We start from the raw sequence: 25,107 nt of genomic DNA, 5'->3' as shown, positions 1-25,107 counted from the left end.
CAGTGCTCTGCACACAGTAAGCGCTCAATAAATACAATTGATGATGATGATAGACTCAGAACCGAATGACTCCACTCTCAGAGGAAGGCTAAAAGAAAACCACCACTCTCGGGCTAGGTTCATATACATATTTATATATATATTCCATGTACAAAGTTACATTCGGAACCCTCAAGGATTCGATAATAGAAATAAATACGGAAAGAACTACAATTTGGGAACGCTCTGCTCAAATACGAAGCCTCAAACTTTCAACAGGCAGCTACAGCGTCCGTCTCGGGTTACAGAGGCAGGGTAAACTCGGCGTAAGATGTTAAAAGAAAAACTCAGAAAACGACAGACCATAGAAAGCTCAAACGATAAGAGGAGTGTGCATCCGCAAAGCGGGGAAAGGGGCGGAATCGGTGTCTGAGGGAAAGGGGGAGATGCTTTGGTGGAGAAAAGCGCTCGGGGGTCCAGCCGGTGTGGCCACCCTGTTTGGGAAATTTGGGGGGTCCCTCGAGCTCTTCCGGACTCTTCTTCCTCTTCCTCCTGTAAGGGGGCTGGGGGTGGGATGGAGCGGGGACAAGGGCCCCCTTAGGTCTGTGAGGAAGAGGAGACCTCCCTCTTCCTTAACCTTTTGGCAACTTGAGCAATACTTCCAGACCTTTCCTGGCTCCTTTCCTGCCCGGGGAAGGAGGGGCTTTCTAGAAGATGGTGGGTTTCCCCACTCGGAGGGTAAGCCCGTCTGCGCTGGGGCGTCTGCTCTGCTCTCCCCAGCTGTCTCAACTTGAGAAAAGCAGAGCAGAAATGAACCGGTGTTGGCAGCCTGGGCCTCCGCTCTCCCCTTTCCAACACACCTACCCTGCCGGGCCCCAGGCTGCGTGCCCCGTGGCTGAAGCTCGGCCACGTAACCAACACGCCGCGGCTCCGGAGAGACCCGTCCTCGGTACTGGCACCGATCTGCTGGCCGCAACCCCGACCCTCTAGCCATCCTCACCCTTCCGGATGCCCGGGGAGGCCGCCGAGGTGACCACGGGGATGAGCACGGCTTGACGGCTCTCAGGCAGCCCTCCTCGGATGAGCGAGCGGATCGATTAACCCCTTCTCTGCCCCACCGTGGTCGTGCCCGGGGAGGACCCTCACACCCCTCCTTGGCTTTCTGCCCACCTGCCTGCCCGTCTCCCTCCCGAGGTGGCTGCGGGGACGCCGGGGGCCTCGTTAATGAGTCCAGGCCAGGTTCTGGTTACAGCCAAAATGGGCAGGGGGCAACCCCTAGTTACAGTCAATCAATCAATCATATTTATTGAGCGCTTATTGTGTGCAGAGCACTGTACTAAGCGCTGTTCAGTGCTGTGGTGTGGAGGGTGGGGACGGCCCCTTCCCATCATCAAATTCCAGAACTTTCTGGGTCCACTCGTGGCCACCTGGAATCACGCTTTCGATATCAGGCCCCCACCCCGCCCCTCCCCAAGTGATTCGGGCTGAGAAAGGAAGCCCAGTCGACCAGGAGGGTCACTTGGAGGGAACAGGGTGGCTGACTCAGGACTTGGGGAACATCTGGCTAAAACAGCTACACACCCCACCGCCCCCCAAGCACCCCGCTCTGCTCCCCAAGGGTCAGAACGTGTTTCCAAGGGTGCGTTTCACCAACCGGGTTCTCAGGGGCTCTAATGGCTTCTTGGGGGGCAGGGGGGAACAAACCTAATCTGCCACCCGTTTGGACAGAAAACAACAAATTAGGGTAGAGTTGGGTAACTTTTAAAGACAGGAGAGAAAGCCACTGTGATGAACAGTTCACTGCCTTCCCACCTCTGGAGCGGTGGAATCACTCAGGGTCCGTGTGCCGTGGCCTGCCGCCAAAAAAACCCAACCCACACACTGGTAGTCGCCGATTCTCACAAAAGCCCAGAAGGAGATCAATGAACGGGGCGTGCTCTTCCCAGGACCGCTTTCCGGTCACGCCACCTTAAAACTGGCAGAGAGAGAAAGCCAGAGCGAAGTCCGGCTCTCTCCTCGGAAGCAAATGACATTACAACCGAGCTCCTCCTCTATTCTGTAGGCTCCTTGTGGGCAGGGATGGTCTCTACGTACCCTTTGGCACTGTACGCTTACAGGTATGCAGCAGAACGCTCTACACGCAGGGAGTACTCAATAAATACCACTGATGGACACGCAGGGAGTACTCAATAAATACCAGTGATCGACCGATTACGGGCAGCGGGGACCGCTGAGGGGGTGTCATTCTAACCCCGGGGTGTCTGGGGTGAGGGCCGGCTCACCTGTCAAGCCTTGGTGGCACTTGAAGACCAGGGGAGGAGCGGGTGGGGGGTGCTGGCTACACCCAAAGCCCCTGGGGTCCTTCGCCCACCATCCTGCAGCGTTTCGTCAAGGCGGACCGTCCGTTACCCGGACTTTTCCCGCCCTTCGGTGACCTCCCCCTAAGCGTGCTTTTCCAGGGGAACCCCCCCCAACTCACTGCAGTTGGACAGCACACCGCTCTCGGGCGACAAGTAACGTCAGGATGCCTGGGATTGGGGTGGCACGGTAGGAAAATCCTCACCCCCTGCCAGGATTTTGGAAGCAAACCAACCGGTCAGTCCTGGCAGCAAGGTGGACGGGGGGTCAGGGGGGGAGACAGGGGGCTCTGCAAGCGGCTCCGCTACGGGGCAGCAGGTCTCTCATAAACTCTCGGCTCTCGGTGGTCAGAAACAGGAGACTTTTATTTAAATAGTTTAGTCTTAATTTCTTGAATACAAAACCCATCCCGCCCCCCAGCCCGTGGTGAATGAAAACCACAGAGTTTTTATATACTATATAAACAGGATTGACCAGGTTGGAGAGTGGAGGTTAATATAATTTACAGTTTGTTCTCGGGACACCGGTACAGATCCTGGTAATCCACCTGATATTAGTGGGTGTCAATTTTATAATACACTGGGAGAAGCTTAGCTATTTTACTACGTGATACAGACAACTTTTCAAGTGTTTTTCCTCTGGACGCCATTATTAGTGATCTCTAAGACCCGGCCTGAGGGAATTCCATTCGATTGGGAAGCGGCGGGTTTTTTGGGTTCCTACCGCCGCCACGGGCTCAACCGGTGGGAACAAAGTCGACGTTCTTGGCTCCGTCAACCACCACGCCCCAAAATGACCCGTGACCTCGGTGCGTTGGGACTGCCGGCCCCGGCCGGACTCTTCTGGGAGGACAGATTTTTGCCCCAGGGGGTTAATGGGAAGAAACGCTCCAAAGCTATGTGGTGAAACGGATTCCACAAAAAGAATATTAAATTAAAAGGTGGGGGGGGGGGGTAGAAAACCATGCAGAAGAGCCCCCGGCCTCCTCTCCGGCCGCTCGCTCCCGAGTTCAATCGCTGCCGCACGTCACCTGCCACACGATCAGGTGACTCCTCTCGGCTTTGGCCACGGACGGTTCGAGCGGGAGACCCTCGCCCGGGAGTTCGGATTCTCCGCCTTCGTCACCTGGTGGGCGACATCGAGGGTGAGGGGAGGGTGAGTCCGAGGGAGGGGACAAGGGCCAGACTCTCCACCTTGGCTCCAGAGTGACTGAAGGGCAGCTAGAAGAGGCAGGAGGGAGGGGCCGTGTCTGCTCTTTCCAGCACGGCCCCTTCGGAATCGATTCCCGGAGTTCCTCCGGAACACGGGAGCCGCTGGCACGCAAAGTGCCGAGCGAAGGGGGTCGTGTGGAGCGTGGGAGACCAGGGTTTTGCTTTGCATTTTGTGGGCTAACCCAACCGTGAAAGAAATAAACGGGGACCAGGTGATACCGGGTCCCTCTGGAGGGAGGGGGCCGGGTGGGGTCAGCGACTACGGGACGTGAGGAGATCGGGCCGGAGAAGCCGGGCCCGGTCGCGGCCGAGACCCGGTCAGGCCCGCGTGGGCAAGAACGTGGCTGCTCACCCATTCTGAAGTCGATGTACCCCTCTCCTCCGCTCATCACCAGCATGGACTTGGCAGGGCTCTGGCCAGAGGGCTCCTGGGCCGTTCCCGGCTTGTCGCTTCCCGGTTCGGGACCGCCGCCGCCGCCGCTGCCACCGCTCGGAGGGCTGGCCACCTGACCTGTCGCATAAACACACGCAACGGGGCGTTATTCGGCGGTAACCGACCGGAGGGACCGGTGTCCGCGTTCGGGACACGGACGGCTGGGTCGGCTCACCGACCGGACTCTGCTGCTCGGCTCTGACGAGGGAGGGGAGGAACGGCGCAGAGGCCGGCTGAGTCGGCGAAGAACATGGCATACGTGTAGTCTCCCGGTCACCCTGATGGATGGTGAGATGACCCTCCCCATCTAACCGACGGCACAGAGCAGCCCTGCTCCCACAGCATTCCGTGGCCCAGTGGAAAGAGCCCGGGATTTGGAATCAGAAGCCACGGGTTCAAATCCCGGCTCTGCCAATTGTCAGCTGTGCGACTTGGGGCAAGTCCCTTCACTTCTCTAGGCCTCAGTTCCCTCGTCTGGAAAATGGGGATTAAGACTGTGAGCCCCTGGTGGGACAACCTGATCCCCTTGTAACCTCCCCAGTGCTTGGAACAGTGCTTTGCACATAGTAAGCGCTTAGTAATCAATGCTATCATTATTCCGTGGAACCGGGTGTCCAGTTCCTGGGTCGCTTTGCTGGGGAGGAGCGGCGATTTTTTTTGTTTTTGTTTTAATGGTATTTAGCGCTTGCCACGGATCTCCTCGCACCCGAAAGAAAAGGCCACACTGGCTGCGTGGCTCCCTCACACCCCCCTAGACTGTAAGCTCGGCGTGGGCGGGGAATGTGTCTGTTGTATTGTACTCTTCCAAGCTCTTAGCACAGTGCTCCGCACACAGTAAGAGAGCTCAATAAATACGACCGACTGACTGATCCAGCTGAACTGTTCGATTCAGGCAGCTCTGGGTAGGGCTGGCTGAAGGAAGGGCGGTGGGGAGGGGGTCCCATGGGTTGGGCAGGGGTGTGTGAAGGCAACAGGAGCCCAAGGTCACCCCACCAAATCAAAGCCTCCGGGGGCCTTCTGGAGTAACTGGGCTTGGTGGGGTGGGAGAGGAGGCACATGATGGGAAAGACTGAGGGGAGCAGAGTCTGAGCTCCTCCGCCCTCCAGACGGCCAGTGCAGTGAGGGGAAGGGCGGACCGACAGAAGGCCAGAGGTTGGGGTGTGATGATGACCGGTTGCGAGGGGCTGGCCTCTGGCCCCTTGGGAAACTGGGAGAAGGGGCCGGTTGGAAGGGGTAGAAAGGACATTTTTCTGGCGGGGGCCCCCCCCCTCAAAGTCCCCTCCAGATAATAATAATAATTATAACAATAATGATAGTTGTGGTATTTGTTATGTGTTTACTATGTGCCAGGCACTGTACTAAGAGCCGGGGTGGACACAAGTAAATCGGGTTGGACACGGTCCCTGTTCCACGTGGGGCTCACAGCCTCAATCCCCATTTTCCAGATGAGGTAACTGGGGCCCAGAGAAGTTGGGTGATTTGGCCAAGGTCACACAGCAGACAAGTGGCGGAGCCGGGATTAGAACCCATGACCTTCTGACTCCCAAGCCCGTGCTCTCTAATAATAATAATAATGGCATTTATTAAGAGCTTACTATGTGCAAAGCACTGTTCTAAGCGCTGGGGAGGTTACAAGATGATCAGGTTGCCACAATCTTAATCCCCATTTTCCAGCTGAGGGAACTGAGGCCCAGAGAAGTGAAGTGACTTGCCCAAAGCCACCCAGCTGACAGTTGGCGGAGCCGGGATTCGAACCCATGACCTCTGACTCCAAAGCCCGGGCTCTTTCCATTGAGCCACGCTGCTTTCCTTGACAACCCTAAAGGGGCTGGGGGCGGGGGGGGTCTGCGCTGGGTACAGACTCACCCGGGACGGCCACGAAGAACTTGACGGCGTCACGGTGGCCGTGGAAGCAGAGCTGGGCGTGGGCCATGGAGCAGTAGGGGATGAAGGTTCCTGCGGTCACTTTGTCGCTGTTTTCATCGCCGTACACGCGGATGACGCTGCCCGGCCGATTGCCCGGGGCCCCTGAGGTTTTGTTGGCTGGAACAGAAAGCCAAACAGGGCTGTTTTTGTGGGGCAGGAGGGCGGAGGCGGGCCCAGGAGGTTATTGGTTAATCCTTAAGGAGCCATCTAAAAGCTACAGCCAACGGGGGAGGGAGAGAGACAAAGACAGAAAGTGTGTGTGTGTGTGAGAAAGAGGGAGAGAGATGGAGAAAGAGAGAGGGAGAGAGGAGGGAAAGGCCGAGAGAAAGGCAGGGCGGCAGCCAGGGCTGGTCCCAGGCACAGCTAGAGAGAGAGCCAGCATGCTAGTTACTGCCAGGATCATCAGGAATGGGGAGCGGGACGGTTGCTAGTCTAGCAATCACCACGTAACTTCCAAGCCAATCCTCGGAAATCAGATTTCCTTAGGAAAAACAACGTGACCCGCACGTCAAGTCTGAAATCCTTTCTTCCAATTGAGGAGGCCCAACTTGGCATCTCAAGGGCGCAGCGGGTTCGGAGAGTGGAGGGTGGAATTTAGCTCCCGCCGGTGGGTTCCCTGCTCTCCCCCCCGCCGCTGAGGGGGAGGCACGGGGCAACCCTCACCCTGCGGGCCGTCCGGCTTTAGACTCGCTAGACACGCAAGCCACCTCCCCCCAGGGCTGGGCAACGGACAGAGAAACGTGGCGGGGGTGAGAGTGAACAATGAGGATTAATGGCAGTGAGGGAGGCCCGGCGTGTTTTTACTGGAAGGGAGAAGAAGTCCGGACGGGAGCCGAGCTGCGACGGAAGGGGACACAGACCGGGCTGCTGGGCAGGCTGGGGAGCAGACGGCAGAAACGAACAGGCGGGGGTCGTCTACGGAGGTGGGAGACGGCCAGCCTCGGCGGGGCCGGGGGAAGCCTGGGAGGGGGCTCGGTCTGGGATCTGCACTTACCCCTCAGCCCCAGCAAGCGTCCCTGGTGGAGGATTACGGCTACGTGAGAGAGGAGGAAAGGGGAAACGGATAGGTATGCGACAGTCGAGGAGGACGGGGTGGGGGGTGGGGGGGGGGGCGGTCACCGCTCGGGCGAGGGGCTCCGATGAGATTCGGAGCCTGGCAGCCCCCAACCGACTGAAAATCTCCCGGCGGTCCCGGGAGAGAGCGGAGAAAGCTCAAGGGGAACGGCTTCTTACGGGAAAGGCTTCCGTGCCCAGGGTGGTGCCCCTTGGGGAGAACCGTCCCAGACTCCGGAGCGCTCCCTCTCTCTCTCTCTCAGGGGGGAAACGGGTTCCCAGCTGCCGGACGGTCCATCGCCCGTCTCCGGGGGTACTTTGCTGAGCGCCTGAGGGGTGCGGTGCACTGTGCTCTCAACACCTGGCTCTCTTCCCTCATTAGTTACCCCCGCTCCCCTCCCACTGCACACTTGGCTTCTCTAATGCCCACCTACACTCTGTGCCTCCCTCTGGGCTCTCTCTCCATCAACCTCTTAACCCCCCTTCACACCCTGCGGACCGCCACCTTCAAAGCCCTTCTGAAAATCACATCTACCGAAAATCTTCCCAGACTAATCTCTCATCTACAACTTTTTCCCTCCCTGCTGATTCACCTGTACACTGACACCCACCCCCAAGCACTAAAGTGCCCTCTCCACTTTCTTCCCCAGTGGCAGTCAGGTACACAGCTTTAAACTCGGGTGCCTTCCCTACCTGAAATTTATTCTAGCGTCTGTCTCCCCGGCTAGACTGTCCGCTCCTTCAGGACAGGGATCGCATCTACCATCTCTTTTGAGTAAGCGCGCAATAAATACTGTCGCTAGACCGACGGAGCGTTTGGTGTCGCGGTGCCACCCAGCTGATGAGTCCCGAGGAGAGGGAGAATGAGGAGTGCGAAGAATGTGAGCAATTCGGTCCTCCGCTTGCCACAGAGAGACCGCGGGGCGGGAGGGGGATGGCACTGCCGCCTCAATGCCGGGGGGCTTAACCGCAGTGTAGGGGATAGGGATGGGCCCCTCGCAGGGACCTAGAGCCAGGAGTTAAGGCAGAACGCGTGTGAGAGGGGAGAAGCCAGAGGAAACCACACCGAGCCACAGTCACCATCTCCCTAGATCTCCCCGTTGGCCATCTCCGCGACTGGGCACTACCGGAGCTTGAGTCCGGAAACCGGCACCGACTTGATGGGTGAACGATGCAATGGAACAGAGGGTCTCGCATGCGCACACACACATCGCACATGCAGTTCACAAAAGCCATTTGTCACACACATACACACGCACGGCACGCCCCGTCCCTCCGACGGAACTTGGGTGGCGGCAGGCATGCTTTTCCTTCAGCTGCCCAGTCCCGGCCCCCAGCCCCATTCTCCGGAATCCCCTTTCCCGGGGGTCGTTAGCCCGGGGCCAGCTGGCTGAGAGAGGATAGTCGGGATCTCAGTCCCGAGGAACCTTGGTGGAGATGAGAGCTGGACGTCTGTTTGCACATTTGAGTTCTCTAACGTCAGGTGGGATAAAGTGGCCAAGAAGCTGATGGGACTACCCCACTTGGCCCTCAAATGGGGACAGGCAGGGTCCGTGGGAGCCAAACTGCCTGCTCTGTAAAGTCCAGTTTGGGCCAAGTAAAACTCCAACTTGCCCGGAGACTCCGGGTGAAAGAAGGTGACTTTTGCGCTGGGAGTTGAATGGGGGAATTCCCACAGTGCCGCGAGACAGTTTCCTCTCTCCCGCCACCCGAAGCGGGGGACGCCAGCCCGACGGCCGGCTCCGTTTCTGCTCCGGCGTCCCACCCCTCGGCCGGGCCGGGCCCGAGACCCCCGCTTACTTTCTGTTAATGGGATGGAGATGATGACGCCGTTGCCGGTCCCCACCCACAGGCGATTGCAAGACACCATCAGCGCTGTGATTCTCACAAAGGAGAATCCGAGTTTGCCGGTACCTGAAATGAGGAAGAGCGATTCCAAGGTCAGAGGGGTGAGGATTCTGGGTGCCCGGCATCCCACCAAATCGAGGAGCAGGCAGCTCAGAAAGGATCTGCTCCCTGGTGTGAGGGTGTGGTCTTCCCAATGCCGCCCAGGAGTCCGGAACACTGTTGCATTCCCAATGGCACCCGGGCTTCCCGAAGCAGGTCGGGCTGATGCGGTGTCACTAACTCACCCGTCTTCAGGAGAGAGGGCACTGCCCTGGGGCCAACCCTACCTGGGGACACTCTTGAGGGACGAGGGAGGATGAGGGGACTCGGGACATGGGACTCGGTTTCTAAATATAATGCTCAGGCCCTGACACCCTGTGGGGAAGATCCCTTGAGAATCTGTTTCGGTCAGAGAAGCCGCCCAACCTTCTGATCCGCCACCCAGCCTATGCCTGGGAACGGGCCCCGGCAGGGGTGACGGAAAGCGGGGCCGAGTCGTCGCCCTGGGGCCTCGAGTTGTCTCTGGCTCCAGCTTCTGGCAAAGTCAGCCGATCGATCGTACGAATTAAGCACTTACTGCGTGCAGAGCACTATAGTAAGCATGTGGGAGAGTACAATATCATCAGTCGTATTTATTGAGCGCTTACTATGTGCAGAGCACTGTACTATAAGAGAGTTGGTGAAACCAGCCCAGAATAGACGGACCTACTGGGGACCCTGATGCCCTCCTGGGGTCAGAGCCTAACCCGGGGCGTTGGGACCCCGGGGGGAATGACTGAGAGTGAAAGGACTTACATCAGACGCAAACACTGCGATGGCCTTGTCGCCCCGGCAAGACCCGCCGGCCGCCATGGCAGTTCGCTTGCGTGGGGACCTGTCCTTTCTCTTCAGTACAAGAAGAGCGGCTCCCTGGGGCAGGGATCCGGAGGCTTACCTAACATCTTGCTGACATAAGGCTCGATGTCCACATCCTGTAAGTGCTGATAGGTGTGGGCGTGGTAGAGGCGCAGCGTGGAGTCGAGGCGGATGGAGACCCACACCCCATCTCCCACCCAGGCCAGCTGCCTCACTTGGCTCTCTTTCCTCGGGTGGGCATCGAACGATTTCTACGGGACAGAAGCACGGGTGGCCGTTAGTCTCACGGTTTGGGCTGAGGCTGGCTCTCGGCAGGGGACTCGCCCCCACCCGCGCCCGCCGTGAAGAGGCGACTAAGCCCAGGGGTCCCGGCTGGGGTCACCATGAATCGCCCAGAAAGGTGCCGGGAACTTTGGGAACAGCATGCCAATCGGTCCCTTGAGCTCCACTACCATTAATAACTGTGTTATTTGTTGAGTTCTCACCATGGGCCAAGCACTGTACTAAGCACTGGGGGACACACAAGATAATCGGGTTCTACATGGGGCTCACAGTTTAAGTAGAAGGGAGAACGGGGATTGAATCCCCATTCTGCAGATGAAGGAAGTGAGGCCAAGAAAAGTGAAGTGACTCGCCCAAGTCACACAGCAGGTAAGTGGCGGAGCCAGGATTAAATCCCACGTCCTTTGACTCCTAGGCCGGAGCTCTTTCCACTGGGCCATGGTGTCAGTCCAAGCACTACTGAGAAGCAGCTTGGCTCAGTGGAAAGAGCCCGGGCTTTGGAGTCAGAGGTCATGGGTTCAAATCCCTGTTCTGCCAACTGTCAGCTGTGTGACTTTGAGCAAGTCGCTTCACTTCACTGGGCCTCAGTTCCCACATCTGTAAAATGGGGATTAAGACTGGGAGCCCCCCATGGGAAAACCTGATCACCCTGTAACCTCCCCAGCCCTTACAACAGTGCTCTGCATATAGTAAGCGCTTAATAAATGCCATTATTATTATTACTCTACTACTACTACTGAATGAAGGGTTACCCATGGCTCAGCCCACACACACCTGGGCCAGAGCTGGCACCAAAGAGGCCAGGTAACTAACTGAATCCATCAACCAGCGGTATTTAGTGACTGCTCAGTATGAGCAGAGGACTGTACTAAGTGCTTAGAATGGCACCTGGCCAAGAAGTTGGGCCAAAAATCATAACCGGCAGAGCCTGGAGTCAGTTAAAAAAAAAAATGATGGTACCTGTTAAGCGCTTATTGCGGTGTCAAGTGCTGTTCTAAGCACTGGGGTGTATACAAGCAAATTGGGTGGGATGGAGTCTTTGTCCTTCATAACAACAACAACTATGGTATTTGTTAAGCACTTACTTTGTGCCAAGCACTTCTCTAAGCGCTGGGACGGACACAAGGTATTCAGGTTGTCCTATGTGGGGCTCACAGTCTTAATCCCCATTTTACAGATGAGGTTACTGAGGCAGAGAAGTTACGCACTTAGTACAGTGCTCAAGCGCTCAGTACTGCGCTCTGCACACAGTAAGTGCTCAATAAATACGACTGAATGAAGTGACTTATCCAAGTGACTTGTGCATCTAGCTTTACTTCTATTTATTCTGATGACTTGACCTGTCCACGTTTCGTTGTGTTGTCTTTGTCCCCCATCTAGACTGTGAGCTCGCTGTTGGGTAGGGACCGTCTCAATAAGCAGCCGAATTGCACTTCCCAAGCGCTTAGTACAGTGCTCTGCACACAGTAAGCGCTCAATACATACGATTGAATGAATGAATGAATGAAAGTGGAGGAGCCGGGATTTGAACCCAAGTCCTCCTGCCTCTTAGGCCTGGGTTCTCTCCACGAGGCTACGCTGCTTCTCCCAGCAAAACATCCGCAACCAGATGGGTTGGTGGGCAAGCCCGCATCATCATCATCATCATCAATCGTATTTGTTGAGCGCTTACTATGTGCAGAGCACTGTACTAAGCGCTTGGGAAGTACAAATTGGCAACATATAGAGACAGTCCCTACCCAACAGTGGGCTCACAGTCTAAAAGGGGGAGTCAGAGAACAAAACCAAACATATTAACAAAATAAAATAAATAGAATAAATATGTACAAATAAAATAGAGTAATAAATATGTACAAACATATATACATATATACAGGTGCTGTGGGGAAGGGAAGGAGGTAAGATGGGGGGGATGGAGAGGGGGGCGAGGGGGAGAGGAAGGAAGGGGCTCAGTCTGGGAAGGCCTCCTGGAGGAGGTGAGCTCTCAGCAGGGCCTTGAAGGGAGGAAGAGAGCTAGCTTGGCGGATAGGCAGAGGGAGGGCCCGCATAATAACGAATGAGCCCGGGAGACAGCTCCCAGAGACCCGGTTGCAGAAAGATCAATCAATCAATCAATCAATCAATCAATCGTATTTATTGAGCGCTTACTATGTGCAGAGCACTGTACTAAGCGCTTGGGAAGTACAAATTGGCATCACATAGAGACAGTCCCTACCCGATAGTGGGCTCACAGTCTAAAAGGGGGAGACAGAGAACAGAACCAAACATACCAACAAAATAAAATAAGTAGGATAGAAATGTACAAGTAAAATAAATAAATAAATAAATAAACAGAGTAATAAATATGTACAACCATAAGATGAGTAGGACTTGCCTCTATCTTCATGGCTTTGGGCTGCACCACGTAGATCTTGTTCCGATAACCACACCAGACTTTGTCGTGAACCACGGTCATGCAGCGGATGGAGTGGTGGGGCCGCCCCAGGTCCAACAGGTGATAGTTTGACAAGTCCCACTGGCCGTCTGGAAGACAACGCGGCCCAGACTGAAGGCGCACAAGATGAGCCCACTGTGGGGTAGGGACCGTCTTTATATGTTCGGACTTCCCAAGCGCTTAGGACAGTGCTCTGCACACCGTAAGCGCTCAATAAACACGACTGAACGAATGAAGGTGGCTCCACCCCGGCCGGCCTGGCGCAGGTGGGCTGGAGGACCGCCTCGGATCCCCCCCTCGTCGTGGCTGATTTATTTTCTCCAGCGCTTAGAAAGTGCTTTGCACATAGTAAGCGCTTAATAAATGCCATTATTATTATTATTATTCGGGAGCTGGACGCCTGCTGGGCGCAAACGCCACTCAGGGCGGCATCACTACTGTCGCTTGAGTTGGCCAAAGAACAGCGTTCATCAGGGACCCCAGCCCTGCATCAACGGGGGGCTGGGTGGACCCGGGAACACCCCCCAAAAGCAGAAGGCGAGGCCCCCTGACTTCAAGGAGCACATAGTTGACAGCCACAAACTGTTACCGGGCACACCCGCCGAAGGGCTGCGGGTGGCCGGTTTCAGTGTGCTTTCGGCCACGCTCACGGGATGACCCCAGATGGCCTGAGGCGCCCACTTGCTGCCTCGGTGGCCGTTAGTCTCGGCAGACTCACGCCTGTTGTCACAGGCCGGGCACCATCACAACGGCTCCGAGCCCACGTCCGCACGGGTAGGACCCGGGCCCGCCCGCCTGACCCCTTTAAGGATGGATAGGGACGGTCAGCTGTGGAGCGGGGGGACGACGGGCGCGGTCCAGTGCCCCGGCGCTGGCGGCTCTGTTGGCACGACTCAGAGGGTGAGGGGAAAAGGGGCTTCAGAGCACCGAAACGGTGACAGCAGACGGAGGGGACAGGATGGGGAGGGTAATCCCTGGCTCTGGTACACCCGCGGTTTCTCAGAACTGCACGCGGGAGATGGAGCAGGAGGACTCGACGTCGGCGGGGCGGATGCAGGGGATCGGGAATGGCCGTCAACTGGGACCCGGAACTTTTGGGCCCGAGGCGGCAGCCAGACAGAGGACTGGGGCCAAGGCAGGGGACAGGGATGGGGGGAGACTGGCGACGAGCCTGCCTCACGCTCAGTTAGGCCCCCCCGGCCGGCTGGAGCGCGCAGGGCCCGAGGCCTGGCCCCGGAAGCCGGCCGTCACAGGGAGGGGATTACGGCGAGGACTCCGGGTTTTGAAATGGGACCTGATGGAAATGCCATCTAACCTCAGCCTCTACCTCCCCAACCCCTCGGCCCCCTGAGGCAGAAGCAACTGCGGTTTCTTTTTAAAGGTCTTAAGAGTAACTCTGACAGGACGGCAGAAGAATTTTCTACACAGGAACAGAGACAGCAAGAGGGAAAAAGTCACCCCACAGTCCCACTCCTAACCCCACAGCACTTGTGGGGTACAGGATGCACACATCTTGAAATTACATATCACAAATTACTAATTTATTCATATTAATGTCTGTCTCCCCGTCTAGCCTGTCAGCTCGTTATGGGCAGGGACCCTGAGTGCTAATTCGGTAGTACTGTCCTCTCCCAAGTGCTTAATACAGTGCTCTGCACATAGTAAGCGCTCAATAAATACTACTGACTGACTCATGGATCCCACCCAATCTCCCCGTTGCAGGTGAAACTGGGCGAGGGGTCCCGACAGGGAAGCGCACGCGTCCCCTTGGTTTGGTTGCGGCGTGCCTCACAGGGTCGGGCACGCCGAAAGGATTCAAATGCTTGGTAGGACACTGCTTTAGTTTACTTTAATTCTTAGATTCTGAGCCCCCGGAGGATCACGGACTGTTGAATTCCCAACCGTCTCTTCTTTCCCAAGTGTTCTTTACATAGTGAGTGGTTAATAAATACTATGACTAAAGAGCCCGGGCTTTGGAGTCAGAGATCACGGGTTCAAATTCCGGCTCTGCCACTTGTCAGCTGTGTGACTTTGGGCCAGTCACTTCACTTCTCTGGGCCTCGGTTCTCTCAACTGGAAAATGGGGGTTAAGACTGTGAGCCCCCTGCGGGACAACCTGATTACTTTGTATCCTCCCCAGTGCTTAGAACAGTGCTTCGCACATAGTAAGCGCTTAATAAATGCCATTATTATTATTATTACCAGAGACCCCTCTGCACGTATTTTACAGGCCAGCAGATTGCGAGCTACTTGAGGGCAGGAACTGTGGCTAGTGCTTCTGTCCACCTTCCCTAGTTGCTCAGTACAGTAATAATAATAATAATAATGTTGGTATTTGTTAAGCGCTTACTATGTGCAAAGCACTGTTCTAAGCGCTGGGGGGAACACAAGGAGATGAGGTTGTCCCATGTTGGGCTCACAGTCTCAATCCCCATTTTACAGATGAGGGAACTGAGGCACAGAGAAGTGAAGTGACTTGCCCAAGGTCACACAGCAGACATGTGGGGGAGGAGGGATTCGAACCCATGACCTCTGGCTCCCAAGCCCGCGCTCTTTCCACTGAGCCACGGCTCCCCACTATAATAATAATGGCATTTATTAAGCGCTTACTATGTGCAAAGCACTGTTCTAAGCACTGGAGAGGTTACAAGGTTATCAGGATGTCCCATGTGGGGGGGCTCACAGTCTTAATCCCCATTTTACAGATGAGGTAACTGAGGCACAGAGAAGTGACACCGCACTCAAGAGGCGTTCAGTACATACCACCGTTTTTACTTTTCCTCGAGACTGAGCCCGATTCTCCAGGGTCCCCAGAGGGAAGACAGGTCCTCTGGGAGGGGCTGTGGCTTCTTGGAATTTGGGGGAGCTCAGGGTGTTGTCATAGTGACCTGGAGTGCGCACGGGACAAGGCGGGAAAGACGCCCCTCTGGGCCTCCTCGAGATCCGGAGAGCCCTTCCCAGAGGCCCTGCCTCGGAGGCGTAGCATCTCCCCGGGGAGACCGCTCCGTCCCTCAGTTTACCACTTACAGGTAGGCAACGCTCTCAGAACGGGGTCGCGCCCGGGAAACCCTGCACAACCGCAACCCAAGAGTGCCAGCTGCTTCGAGGGGCTCTCCCGGGTCTGGCACAGGATACCTACCCACTCCCCTGTGGAAAATGGCCAATGTCCCATCGGCTAGCGCGACTAACACGATTCCTTTCACGTGTCTGCGGAGGGAAAAAGGTGCGCGTCAGTGGTGGCCGGCTGGCGCCCGGGCAGCTCGGCGGGCTATTGAGGACCGAGAACAAGGCGGCATCGACGGGTCTGTGGGTTGGTGCGGGCGGTCCCCGGGCCTGGACGGGCCGGATAAGGGTGGGAGAAGCAAAGAGCACGCTCAGAGGAAAAGTCCACAAGCCGGCATCACTCTTCCTCCCAGAACGGCCGCCCGCGCCCGGCTGCAGTGAGCCTCGCTGCTCCGCCGTGCCCTTCGCTTGCCCTTCACGGTCCCCCCTTCCAGCCAAGAGGACCCGTTTCCTCAGCCAGCCCCCACGAGGCCGAACGGCTGCCGGATCCAGCAGCGCGCTCCGCTGTCACCCGGAAATGCCCGCTTGGAGGGAGGGAGGGTGGGACTTACACGATACTGAGGATGGAATCCTTCAGCTTGATGGCATGGAGACACTTCCTCCACTGGGCCACGGACGAATGGACGTACAAGCTGCGAGAACAAAGTCGGGAGAGGTAAGCCCGTCGCAGCCGGAAGCAGGGGCTTCCGCGCCCCACCGCCTGCCTCGGGTAGCACTTAACAAATATTATCGTTATTATTATTTTAATAATTAACTTAACCGGTGGCTCCCAGTTATAGAAGCAGACACCCACTCTAAGACTCAGCCGACCCCGTTCCTAAATGTCCGGTGCCCAGAGAAAGGGGCCACGTGGTATCCTCTGGGACCGCCGGGCACGCGTTCCCCGGTACGCCTCGGCGACTCACCACCCGTTCTGAGCTCCGAGCCACATGGTGGGCAAAAGGCTGCTCATCTTCTGGGCTTCCTCCCTCACCAGGTCGTGCTCATCCGGCAAGGCCGATCTGGGGTCTTTGCAACCGTCCGCCTCGTCACTGCCAAAGGAAAGAGGCCCGGGAAACACCCGAGCCACCTGATCGGTTTTGCCGCTTTTAAGGATCGCGTGTCTTCCCGGCTTGGCTCGTGGGACAAAACGTGAACCGTCCGGAACTGGGGAAACACGGGGAGCGGGAGCAGAACCGTGATTCTTGAAGAGTGGAATTCCTGTCTCGACCTGATTTGATTTGGTGGAAAGGGTAAAGGTTTGGAGATCCGGGCTTCAATCCTAGTTCTGCCCCCGAACTGCTGTGTGACCTGGGGTGAGTCACCTTATATGTCGTGGGACCTCAGTTTCTCACCTCATTCATTCAATCATATTTACTGAGCGCTTACTGTGTACAGAAGACTGTATTAAGTGATTGGGAGAGTACGATACACCAATAAACGGACACGTTCCCTGCCCACTACAAGCTTACTTGGGGACTGCGATAATCACATGAGATGGTATGAGGATGTGAAAGTAATCTGGGATCATCCGAGACTGCATGTATTCAGGGTGGCCCTTCCTGGAGAGGAATTGTACCCGGCCCCATCCACCAAGCTATGAAGGGAGGACTTAGAAGCAGCAAGAGGACATGGGGTCACAGCTTGGCCAAATCCATCCAGAAGAGCTGACGGATACAATGGTGCCAGCTTGTTCTCTCCACCGAGACCTCGGTGCAGAGGGCAGATATGGGGTGATCGCACTGGGCTGAGCATGGAGAAAGAGAAGGGGGGCAGCCACTTCTCGGGCTGAAAGCAGAAGTTAAACCACAGCCACCCGGGACCTCAGGAAATCTCAGTTCTCCGTTCACAGAGGCATCCTGCTCGGAGGAGCGTATTGTGCTGCTCCCCAACATAAGAGCCGGTAAAGGCTGCGAACTGCGGGTCTTTCCTGATCTTTCCGGAATTGAGACCCCGTACTAGATGCTTGGGACAATACGGCAGAGAGGCCCGATTCCAGGTCACGAGGGCCTTCCAGGATAACAGGAAGACGGCCAGTCCCAGCAGACAAATATCCTTTCTCTGGGCGCCGAAAGATAGAAGAGAAGCAAGAAAAAACCAGAAACCTAAATACTCAGGGGCTGTGGGAGGGCCCTGGAAGGAAGCTACCCCTCCAAATAGCCAGAAACCACAAGCAAACCAATGCACAGAAGACATGGCGACAGAGATTTCAGCCTTTGGCCAAATCCAGAGGCTGAGATTTTTCCCTCTATCCAGCATGAGCTTCAGGGTTCAGGATGCTTGGGGGTCGGGCGGCAGCTGAACGCTGGCCTGGGTACCTTGTTTGGTATATCGGGGGTCCCTCTTCCGTGTTCTGCACCCCCAGGGGATCCGTGAAGACGTGCTCGGTGTAGACACCGGCCTGGTTCAGATCTACAACCTCTTCTCCGGTCCCTGGATTGCCTTCCGTGGCTTCTGTAGCTTCGGTGGCTTCTTCGGCTGTGGGGACGGTCTCATCTACTGTCTCTTGCTCTGGTTCTGCTTCTATGAGAGAGAGAGGAAGAGAGTGAGAACAAGAGTGAAGACGGGTGAGTGAGCCCTGTGCGCGATGGCTAGCTCCTGCTGCGGCCAGTGGCCACACCACTGTGGCTGGCCCTGCTTGCGCTCGGCCCGATAGAGGGGAGTCCCGGCCTTGCTCGGGGCTCACAGCCACAGAGGGAGGGGAGCCGGAAGAGCCCCCACCAACCTGGAGGCTTTTCCGTCACCGGGGAGGCTTCCCTGGTGTGGGACGAGGGCGAGGGGGCCGACCCGGGCCCCGGCCCCGCCCCTGCAGCGCAGCCCACCACGGTGATGCCTCCCAGCAAGCTGTCTCCTTCCGCTGAGCTGCTGCTCGCTACGCTGCCGCACAGCGAGGCTCTGTCCACCTGGCCGGCCTCCGCCGCCTCTTCGCCAGCCGGGTAGTCCGTCTCCCGGGCTCCTGAAAGACAGGCCGCGCGTCAGCGCCTTCGGCAGGATCTCCAGAATCCATATGGGGTCGGGAGGCAGGCCGGCGGGGAGGCCAGAAGCACCACGGCCCGGCTCCCCCGAGCTCAGAGACCTCAGGGTGCAGCCCCTTCCCACCTCCCGGCCCCAAGGGAGGAGCTGGCCCTTGGAGTGGACTAAATTCTCCATTTTTGCCCATGTCGACGGTTTTTACGACGACATCTTATGGCAACTCGGGACTGAGCTAACGGATTTCAGGAGAAACGGGAATCACACTGAACTCTGGAGCTCCCCAAGGCAGAGTAGAAACCTCTTCTTCCTTGTCTGCTTCCGCAGAGCCGCGTGGCTGTTCTAACTTGGAACCGCTTCTCTGGGTGACCCCCGGTTTTGCTGGCCGAACCAAAAGCGGCTTCGCCATAGAGCGTGATGGTTCAAATGGGGGGGACGTGGGGAACCGGAAAGCCCTCGGGCGGCTCACCTGGAACGCTCGCGATACACAGAACGTGAGAGTTGCACACAGTGAAGCTGTCCAGGATGTTTCCTGGCTGGTTCGCATCCACGACGATCACTTTGGTGGCCGCGTGCGTGCTCGTACATATCCAGACGAGGCTGGACAGCTCTTCCTGATGCCTCAACTCCTGCTGCTGCTCCTGCCAGGCCGGAGCCAAGGGCGTTAAAGGTTTTCTCCCAACACGCTCCCCCTCACGCCCGGAACTTTCTACCTGCTCCGGCTCGAGTGCGGTGAAGTTCCAGGACCCTTTGGTCCCAGCTGAGGAGGAGGGAGGGGAAGCTCGAAATCAGCCCTTCCAAGACGGCGCGCGCAAGGGCCGCGAGAGACATTTGGGAAAGTGAAAAATGGGAAGCGGCCTCGTCTTTGGGTTCGTTTGTGCAGGGATGAGGCCCGAAGCGTGCCCTTGAGACAGCTGGCTCAGGGCGGAGGCTCTGATGGGCACGGGGGGAAAGGGGAAGGCTGGACAGATGTTGCCCACAGAAAGGAAGGGCAGGGTTTCTCGGCAAGCACGTGCCTACCTTGAGCTCTTGGTCCAGTCGGTCCAGGCTGCTCTGCGATGCGCTGCGGCGCTTGGGGCCTTCTGCGTCCGGAGCGGCCACGTCGCTGTAGAAGACGCTGGCTCCGACCACCGAGCCTCCGTCTCTGGTCTTCCCTCCTGACAAGTTGACCCCGACTGCACACCACAGCTTGGGAGGGGACGGGGGAGAGCAGATAAGAAACCACCGAGCCCAGCCTCGCCCTGTTCCGCCCACGAGTCTGCCGTATCCCCCAAAACGCTCGGTTCCGTTCCTCGGAGAGGTGCCCCTCGGAACGGACTCGGCCTAGGCTTTTATCCTCCGTCGGGCCCGCCCGACTTCGACCGACTCAATTCTCCCGGTGTCCGGGGAACGGCTCGCTCGACGGCCGACGATCAGACTACCTTCATGGACGCATCTTTTTCATCTAAGGGTCTGAGGTAGACCGGCACAGGCAAATTCTTCATCTTGTCACCACCCTGGCCCCCGTTTGCGGCCTGGGAAGAAAAGTCGTGAGGGAAGTTGGATGAGCCCCCCTCGACTCGTCTCACCGACAAGGCTGCCCAACCCACGCCCAGATCTGTCCCAGGTGTCAGGGGGAGTGCTCTAGCTCCAACCAGCCGTTTCCAGACGGGTCACCGGGCCTGCTTTTGACAAATAAACCCAGGGTAGTGCTCATTTTCTCTTTCCCCTCGCAGCTGCCCGCCACGGGTGGCTCTAATGCCACTCATTTCCCCCGTCCATCAGCGTGGTTTTCATGGGCAAGGAGCACTGGGTCTGCGCCATCCTTCCCTGAAAGGGAGAGGCCTATCTAGGGGGAAGGTGCACCTTCCACCTCCCCCGACCCCCAAAAAGTGCTGGGATGGGGTGGGACCGGAACAGATCTCCCTAGCATCACTAGACTCCCGAAGCACAACCCAGACAGGCGCGGAGGCTGGCGGGCACCCCCTTTCTGAGCCGCTGGTTCAGAGAGAAACAGCACTGTTCGTCGCTCAGCCCACGAAGGGTGCTGGGGAAAGCTTGCTTTTCCTTTTGGAATGCAACCTCTAGCGTGCTTCCGCAAACGCTCGATGCCTCCTCCCCGATTCCAGGAAGAGCACCTCCGCGGAGCAAAATTGGAGCCCATTTACGCAGCCTGAGAGGGGGAGCTCGCCCGACGCCCTCGCTTTCCCCTACACCCGGGCGGTGGCTAACCCCGGACGGCCAACGTTACCTGCTTGTACTTCTGTGGCAAGCTCCAGCCGAAAGCCTGCACTCTCCCATCCTCCTTCTGGACGTGCGCTCTCACTTGGCGGTACTGTTCTCTCTTCTGCTCTCTGCGGGAGGCTAAACTGGCTTCGGTTCTAGGGAACGGAGAGAGTTTCGGCAGGGCGACGGTCACCCGGTGGCTGAGCGACGGCAAGCCCCGGAGTGGGTTCCTGCTGCGTCGTCTGGGGTCGGAGCCCGCCCGTTCGTTCAGAGCCCTCCTGAAAGGGGAGTTGGTTCTAACTTTTTCTGGGGCCTGGCCAACTCACTTCGAGGCAAGTAACTTTCACAGATCAAGGGAGCCCATCCCCGGCTTTCCCGGAGTTCCCTTGGAGATTCCCCTGCTGGATCCGGGGGTTTCAGCCAGAGTTCACCACATGGCCGCGTTAACGGGACCCGTTCTCAAGTCTCCCTGGGTCTCTCCTTCTCTCCCTCCTCCCACGTCCCAGGACGCGGTATAAAATCCACTTGTCAGCTGTGCGACTTTGGGCACGTCACTTAACTGCTCTGTTCCTCAGTTGCCTCATCTGGAAAACGGGAATGAAGACTGTGAGTCCCACGTGGGACAACCTGATTTCCTTGTGTCTACCCCAGCGCTCAGAACAGTGCTTAGATACCATCGTGACTTATTATTTAACCGAAGCCGCGGCAAATATACAGGGAACCCAGGGAGGACCTCGCTGGCTTGATCTCTCTCGGGGACAGCCCAGCTGACGCCAGTTTCCCGCGCTGGCTTCCGAACAGTGCCAACTCGCAGTCCCGCCACGGCCCAGCTCCCAAACCACTCACTCTTCACTGAGGAAGTCAAAGGCTTTGGACTTGTCTCCCGGGAGTTGGGACAAGGTGCTGCTCCTCTTCTTGACCGACGGAGTCACGTGGGAGGTGGGGGCGTTGTACTTCAGTTTGACCGGCGGCTCGGCCGGCTTCTTCGACGTGTTGCTCGAAGAGCTGAAGAGCCGACTGAAGCTGAAACGACAGAGACACCGTGTCCGCCTGGAAAGCCGGGCCGGGGCGCTCCGCCCGATCTTCCCGCGTGGCAGATCACCCCCAGACGGCTTTCCAGAGCACCGGGTCAGAAGCCGGGACCATCGACTGCAGCCCCCCGCAGCCAGTCTCGGGACGGTCGGCCCCCTGGGATTTCTCAGCTCCCCTAAATCTGCCAACGCGAGCCTCCTGTTGAGATCCACCGGGATACGGTAAATAATAATAATGATGGCATTTATTAAGCGCTTACTACGTGCAAAGCACTGTTCTAAGCGCTGGGGAGGTTACAAGGTGAGTACAAGTAAAGAAAAGCCGTCGGTCGCGGTGGGGGAACGGCACTCGCAGGTCCCGGAGCTACGCTCAAAGCAGCCCCCAAAGATGGCGAAACCGCGGCCTGGGAGGTCCGCAGAGTCCCCCTTAGATTCAAACGAAAAGAATCGGCGTGGCCTCGAATCAATTAACCGCCGAGCGGGAAGGGACGACCCATAGCAGAGAGGCAATTTGCAAGCGCTGGACCACACGGTAATCACGGCACAATCACAGGCAAGCCCACACACCAACGCAATTTCCAAGATTTAGTTTTAGAAAGCTCTTTATCCGTAGATAAGTCAACCGGGGAACCTAATACTACGTGGCCCAGGTCCTCTTCGGCTCCAAGGGCAATGACGTCCCAAGGCGTGATAGGACTCTGGCATTCAACTCCAATAAGTGCATAAACAACGTTACGGGATGCGGCTTACGATATCTTTTTTTTTTTTTTTTTTTGGTCTTCAAGAGCAGCCTTACCCAGTTGGCATGCTAAGTGTTTAAAAAAGAAAGACTCGATTTAGTGATCTTTACCCCACAGTAGAAGAAAAACTGACCAGAATGAAGACACGATGACGACCAACAGTGCAGAGAACTTGCACTGTGCGCACCAAACAGCTTTGAATCCAGAGTCAGAGTTCCTTGCTCGGAAATCGTCCTCGCTCCCCCCGGCCCCCGGCTTTCCCTCCCCGCCCGGTTCGGGCTCCCGATGCCGGTTCCCGGTACTTACAACTGCCAGATGCTGGATCTTTTTTTTTCCTGCATGGCTGGGTTTTCTCTCGATGCTCTAAAGGAGGGAGGAATTGGACAGGAACAGCAGTCAGCAGCAGCCTCAGGGGATGCGGCTGACCCACCCGGGTGGGCAGAAGATCCTACCCAGGGGCGGCGGGAGCCCGAACCCGCCGAACACCCGATTCCCGGGACCGGACGGCTCGGGTCCAGGGCCGCCGGGTCCCCGCCGGTCAGGGGGCTTGGCCCAACCCGAGAAGGGGCCAGGTCCCCGTCCTGACCTGATCATCTCAGTCCACCGCACGGCCTCCTGGAGCTCCATCAGCCTCTCTTTGTACTGGTTCCTCTCCATGAGGACCCGCGCCATCTCGACGCGGGTAAAGCGCTTCCTCTGGGCGGTGGGGATGTCGCTCTGAGGAGGGAGGAGGCGGAGGAGCCGTCAACGCCCGGCGGGCCCGTGGCCGTCCGGGCAAGGCACGGAGGCTCCCGACGTGCTTGTGCATCTGGCCGCCTTGCGGCCCCGGGGCCGCCCCGACAAGCCAGGCGGCAATTGTTTGCGGACGACGGAAAATGACCTCACCGATGGTAAAGGAGGATCGAGGTGCAGGGCTCCGAAACGCGTCCCCCAACCCCCGGCTCTGTCCCGCCCCCGGACAGCGTGATGGAATACACGCAGCAAGCCTACGGTCCCGGGACACGCCCGGTAGGGCTTCCAAAGGATCCCCTAGGGAACTCTGGACTATCAAAATGTGAAAAAAAAGCGCTCCCTGTCCCTGCTTGACCCTCTAATGATCCCTGGGTGTCCCCGCTCTGGGCCCAGGGGTAGCACACCTTGGGGGTTGCCCTCAGATGATCCCTAGGCATCCTCTAACTGAAATGAATATACTGCTCCAAGGGTGTGGGCAGCCTGGTGCACAGAACGAGGCAGTCCCCCCTAGACCACTCTGCTGAGTCGCAGACTGCTTCTAACAATAAAGGGCACCCTTCCTCCGGGGGTTTGGGCACAGGAGATGGGGCGAACTCCAGGTTAATGGGGTGAAGCTGCCGAAACTCAGGGAAGGAGAGGAAGGGGTGGCGAATGGGGTGGGTGAGGGGCAAGGAAGGGGGCGTTTGGGGAAAGGGACGGGGATATCTGCCGCTGAGCTGCTCTCCGCTCGCTGGACCGGGAGGACCTTGCTCTGAGGGACTCGGGCAGCGGGAGCGGGCCCGCTTGGGCTCCTCGGAGCTATGCGGCTAGCATGGGATTATCCTCCGCTTTATCTTCCCTGGGTGAGGACAACTGCGCAAGAGACCTTGGAAATCAAGCGTGCCCTCCCGGAGGCTAAAAAAATTGTACCTACGTCGTCATCATCTTTGGCTTTTTGCCTTGCTTCTTCAGCTTCCGCTCGAGCTCTAAAAGAGGACATCGTTCAGAAATCTAGTTAATGGAACTTTCCTTGAGCACAAAGTTGCCAGACCAAGTTTTCCGCCTAAAACGTATGCGTGAGGGTGGACCGCACAGGCGACGCTCGTTCTCGTTCATGCTTTTCGATAAGCTTCTCGGCCACACGTGAGAGCACAGCTGCTACAGCTAACGCTAAGTTACAAGGCAAGAGGAGGCCGGGTCGGGTGATTTTTGGCGGGGCAAGGCTGGCGGCGGGGAAAGAGAGAGGAGGAAAGAGAGAGGGCGGATGGAACGGAAGGGCCTCCAACTCCCTAAGCCAAATGAAGAGGACAATGCGGTGAGACACTCACTTGCGAAGCTCTTCTTCCAATTCCCTGTTCTTCTCCTCCAATTTCAGCTTGGCCTGCTTTACGGCCTCCAGTTCCCCCAGCAGCACATCTTTCTCACAGGTCAGCTCGTCCACTTTCGCTATCAAATCATTCTTCACCACGTTCAGGGCGTTTCTGGGCAACGGGACAAGGGAAGAGAGAGTCCTCACTACCGGCAGGGAGCACCGACAGGCTGCAGCAAACGTCCGGGGTGGGTCCTGGCGGGCTCCCCCGGCCACGTTGGTCAACGATCCCCAGATGGACGGGAGACGCCGCTTTAAGCAGCCTGCGGCTTCTCTCTCCGGGACCGCCAGCAGGACAGGGTCTAAGGAGTGAAGCGTGGCGCCCAGGGCGCAACACCCCGGCCGGCGCACCATGGAAGCCAGGAGCCAAGAGCAAGGAACATCGGCACGGCTCCCGCCTGGCGGGGCTCACCCCTTTCTCCTTTGCCCTCGAACTCGGTGTCCCGCTGGCGGTAATCGAGGCCTTTAGGTGTAGACCTGTCCTCCCCAACCTAGATTTTGCCCCTCGTGAGGACCGGGGGCCGTGCTGGACCATTTAGCTTCAATTCACCCCAGTGCTTAGCATGGTGCCGGCCACCCGGGAAAGGCTGAATAAGTACTGAGACAAACTAACCGGGCCCC

General features: G+C 57.4%; 1 protein-coding gene across 8 annotated transcripts in view; it reads right to left on the bottom strand.

The window, feature by feature from the left end:
• Nucleotides 1–2,684: 2,684 nt before the first annotated feature.
• Nucleotides 2,685–25,107, bottom strand: part of SPAG9 (sperm associated antigen 9) — a 74,535-nt gene continuing 52,112 nt past the window's right edge. For 4 of the 8 annotated variants that reach the window (XM_038757353.1, XM_038757354.1, XM_038757357.1 and 1 more), the window contains 21 exons: nt 24,446–24,598; nt 24,052–24,103; nt 22,993–23,123; nt 22,713–22,769; nt 21,482–21,658; nt 20,661–20,790; nt 19,852–19,944; nt 19,451–19,618; nt 18,900–19,071; nt 18,186–18,416; nt 17,779–17,983; nt 16,387–16,512; nt 16,033–16,113; nt 15,558–15,625; nt 12,359–12,507; nt 9,782–9,953; nt 8,761–8,874; nt 6,902–6,940; nt 5,848–6,024; nt 3,901–4,059; nt 2,685–3,462 (listed from right to left, as the gene is read on the bottom strand). In XM_038757353.1, coding sequence (XP_038613281.1) covers nt 3,347–3,462; nt 3,901–4,059; nt 5,848–6,024; nt 6,902–6,940; nt 8,761–8,874; nt 9,782–9,953; nt 12,359–12,507; nt 15,558–15,625; nt 16,033–16,113; nt 16,387–16,512; nt 17,779–17,983; nt 18,186–18,416; nt 18,900–19,071; nt 19,451–19,618; nt 19,852–19,944; nt 20,661–20,790; nt 21,482–21,658; nt 22,713–22,769; nt 22,993–23,123; nt 24,052–24,103; nt 24,446–24,598 — 2,770 coding nt within the window. In that variant the 3' untranslated portion in view covers nt 2,685–3,346. The remainder of the gene's footprint in view (nt 3,463–3,900; nt 4,060–5,847; nt 6,025–6,901; nt 6,941–8,760; nt 8,875–9,781; nt 9,954–12,358; nt 12,508–15,557; nt 15,626–16,032; nt 16,114–16,386; nt 16,513–17,778; nt 17,984–18,185; nt 18,417–18,899; nt 19,072–19,450; nt 19,619–19,851; nt 19,945–20,660; nt 20,791–21,481; nt 21,659–22,712; nt 22,770–22,992; nt 23,124–24,051; nt 24,104–24,445; nt 24,599–25,107) is intronic. The other 4 variants (XM_038757355.1, XM_038757356.1, XM_038757359.1 and 1 more) reach the window with 1 other exon arrangement.

This window comes from Tachyglossus aculeatus, chromosome 15 (genome assembly GCF_015852505.1).
Source record: "Tachyglossus aculeatus isolate mTacAcu1 chromosome 15, mTacAcu1.pri, whole genome shotgun sequence".
Taxonomy (NCBI): Eukaryota; Metazoa; Chordata; class Mammalia; order Monotremata; family Tachyglossidae; genus Tachyglossus; species Tachyglossus aculeatus.
The sequence above is the reverse complement of the archived record's forward strand: the minus strand, read 5'-3'. Positions and strand labels throughout refer to the sequence as shown.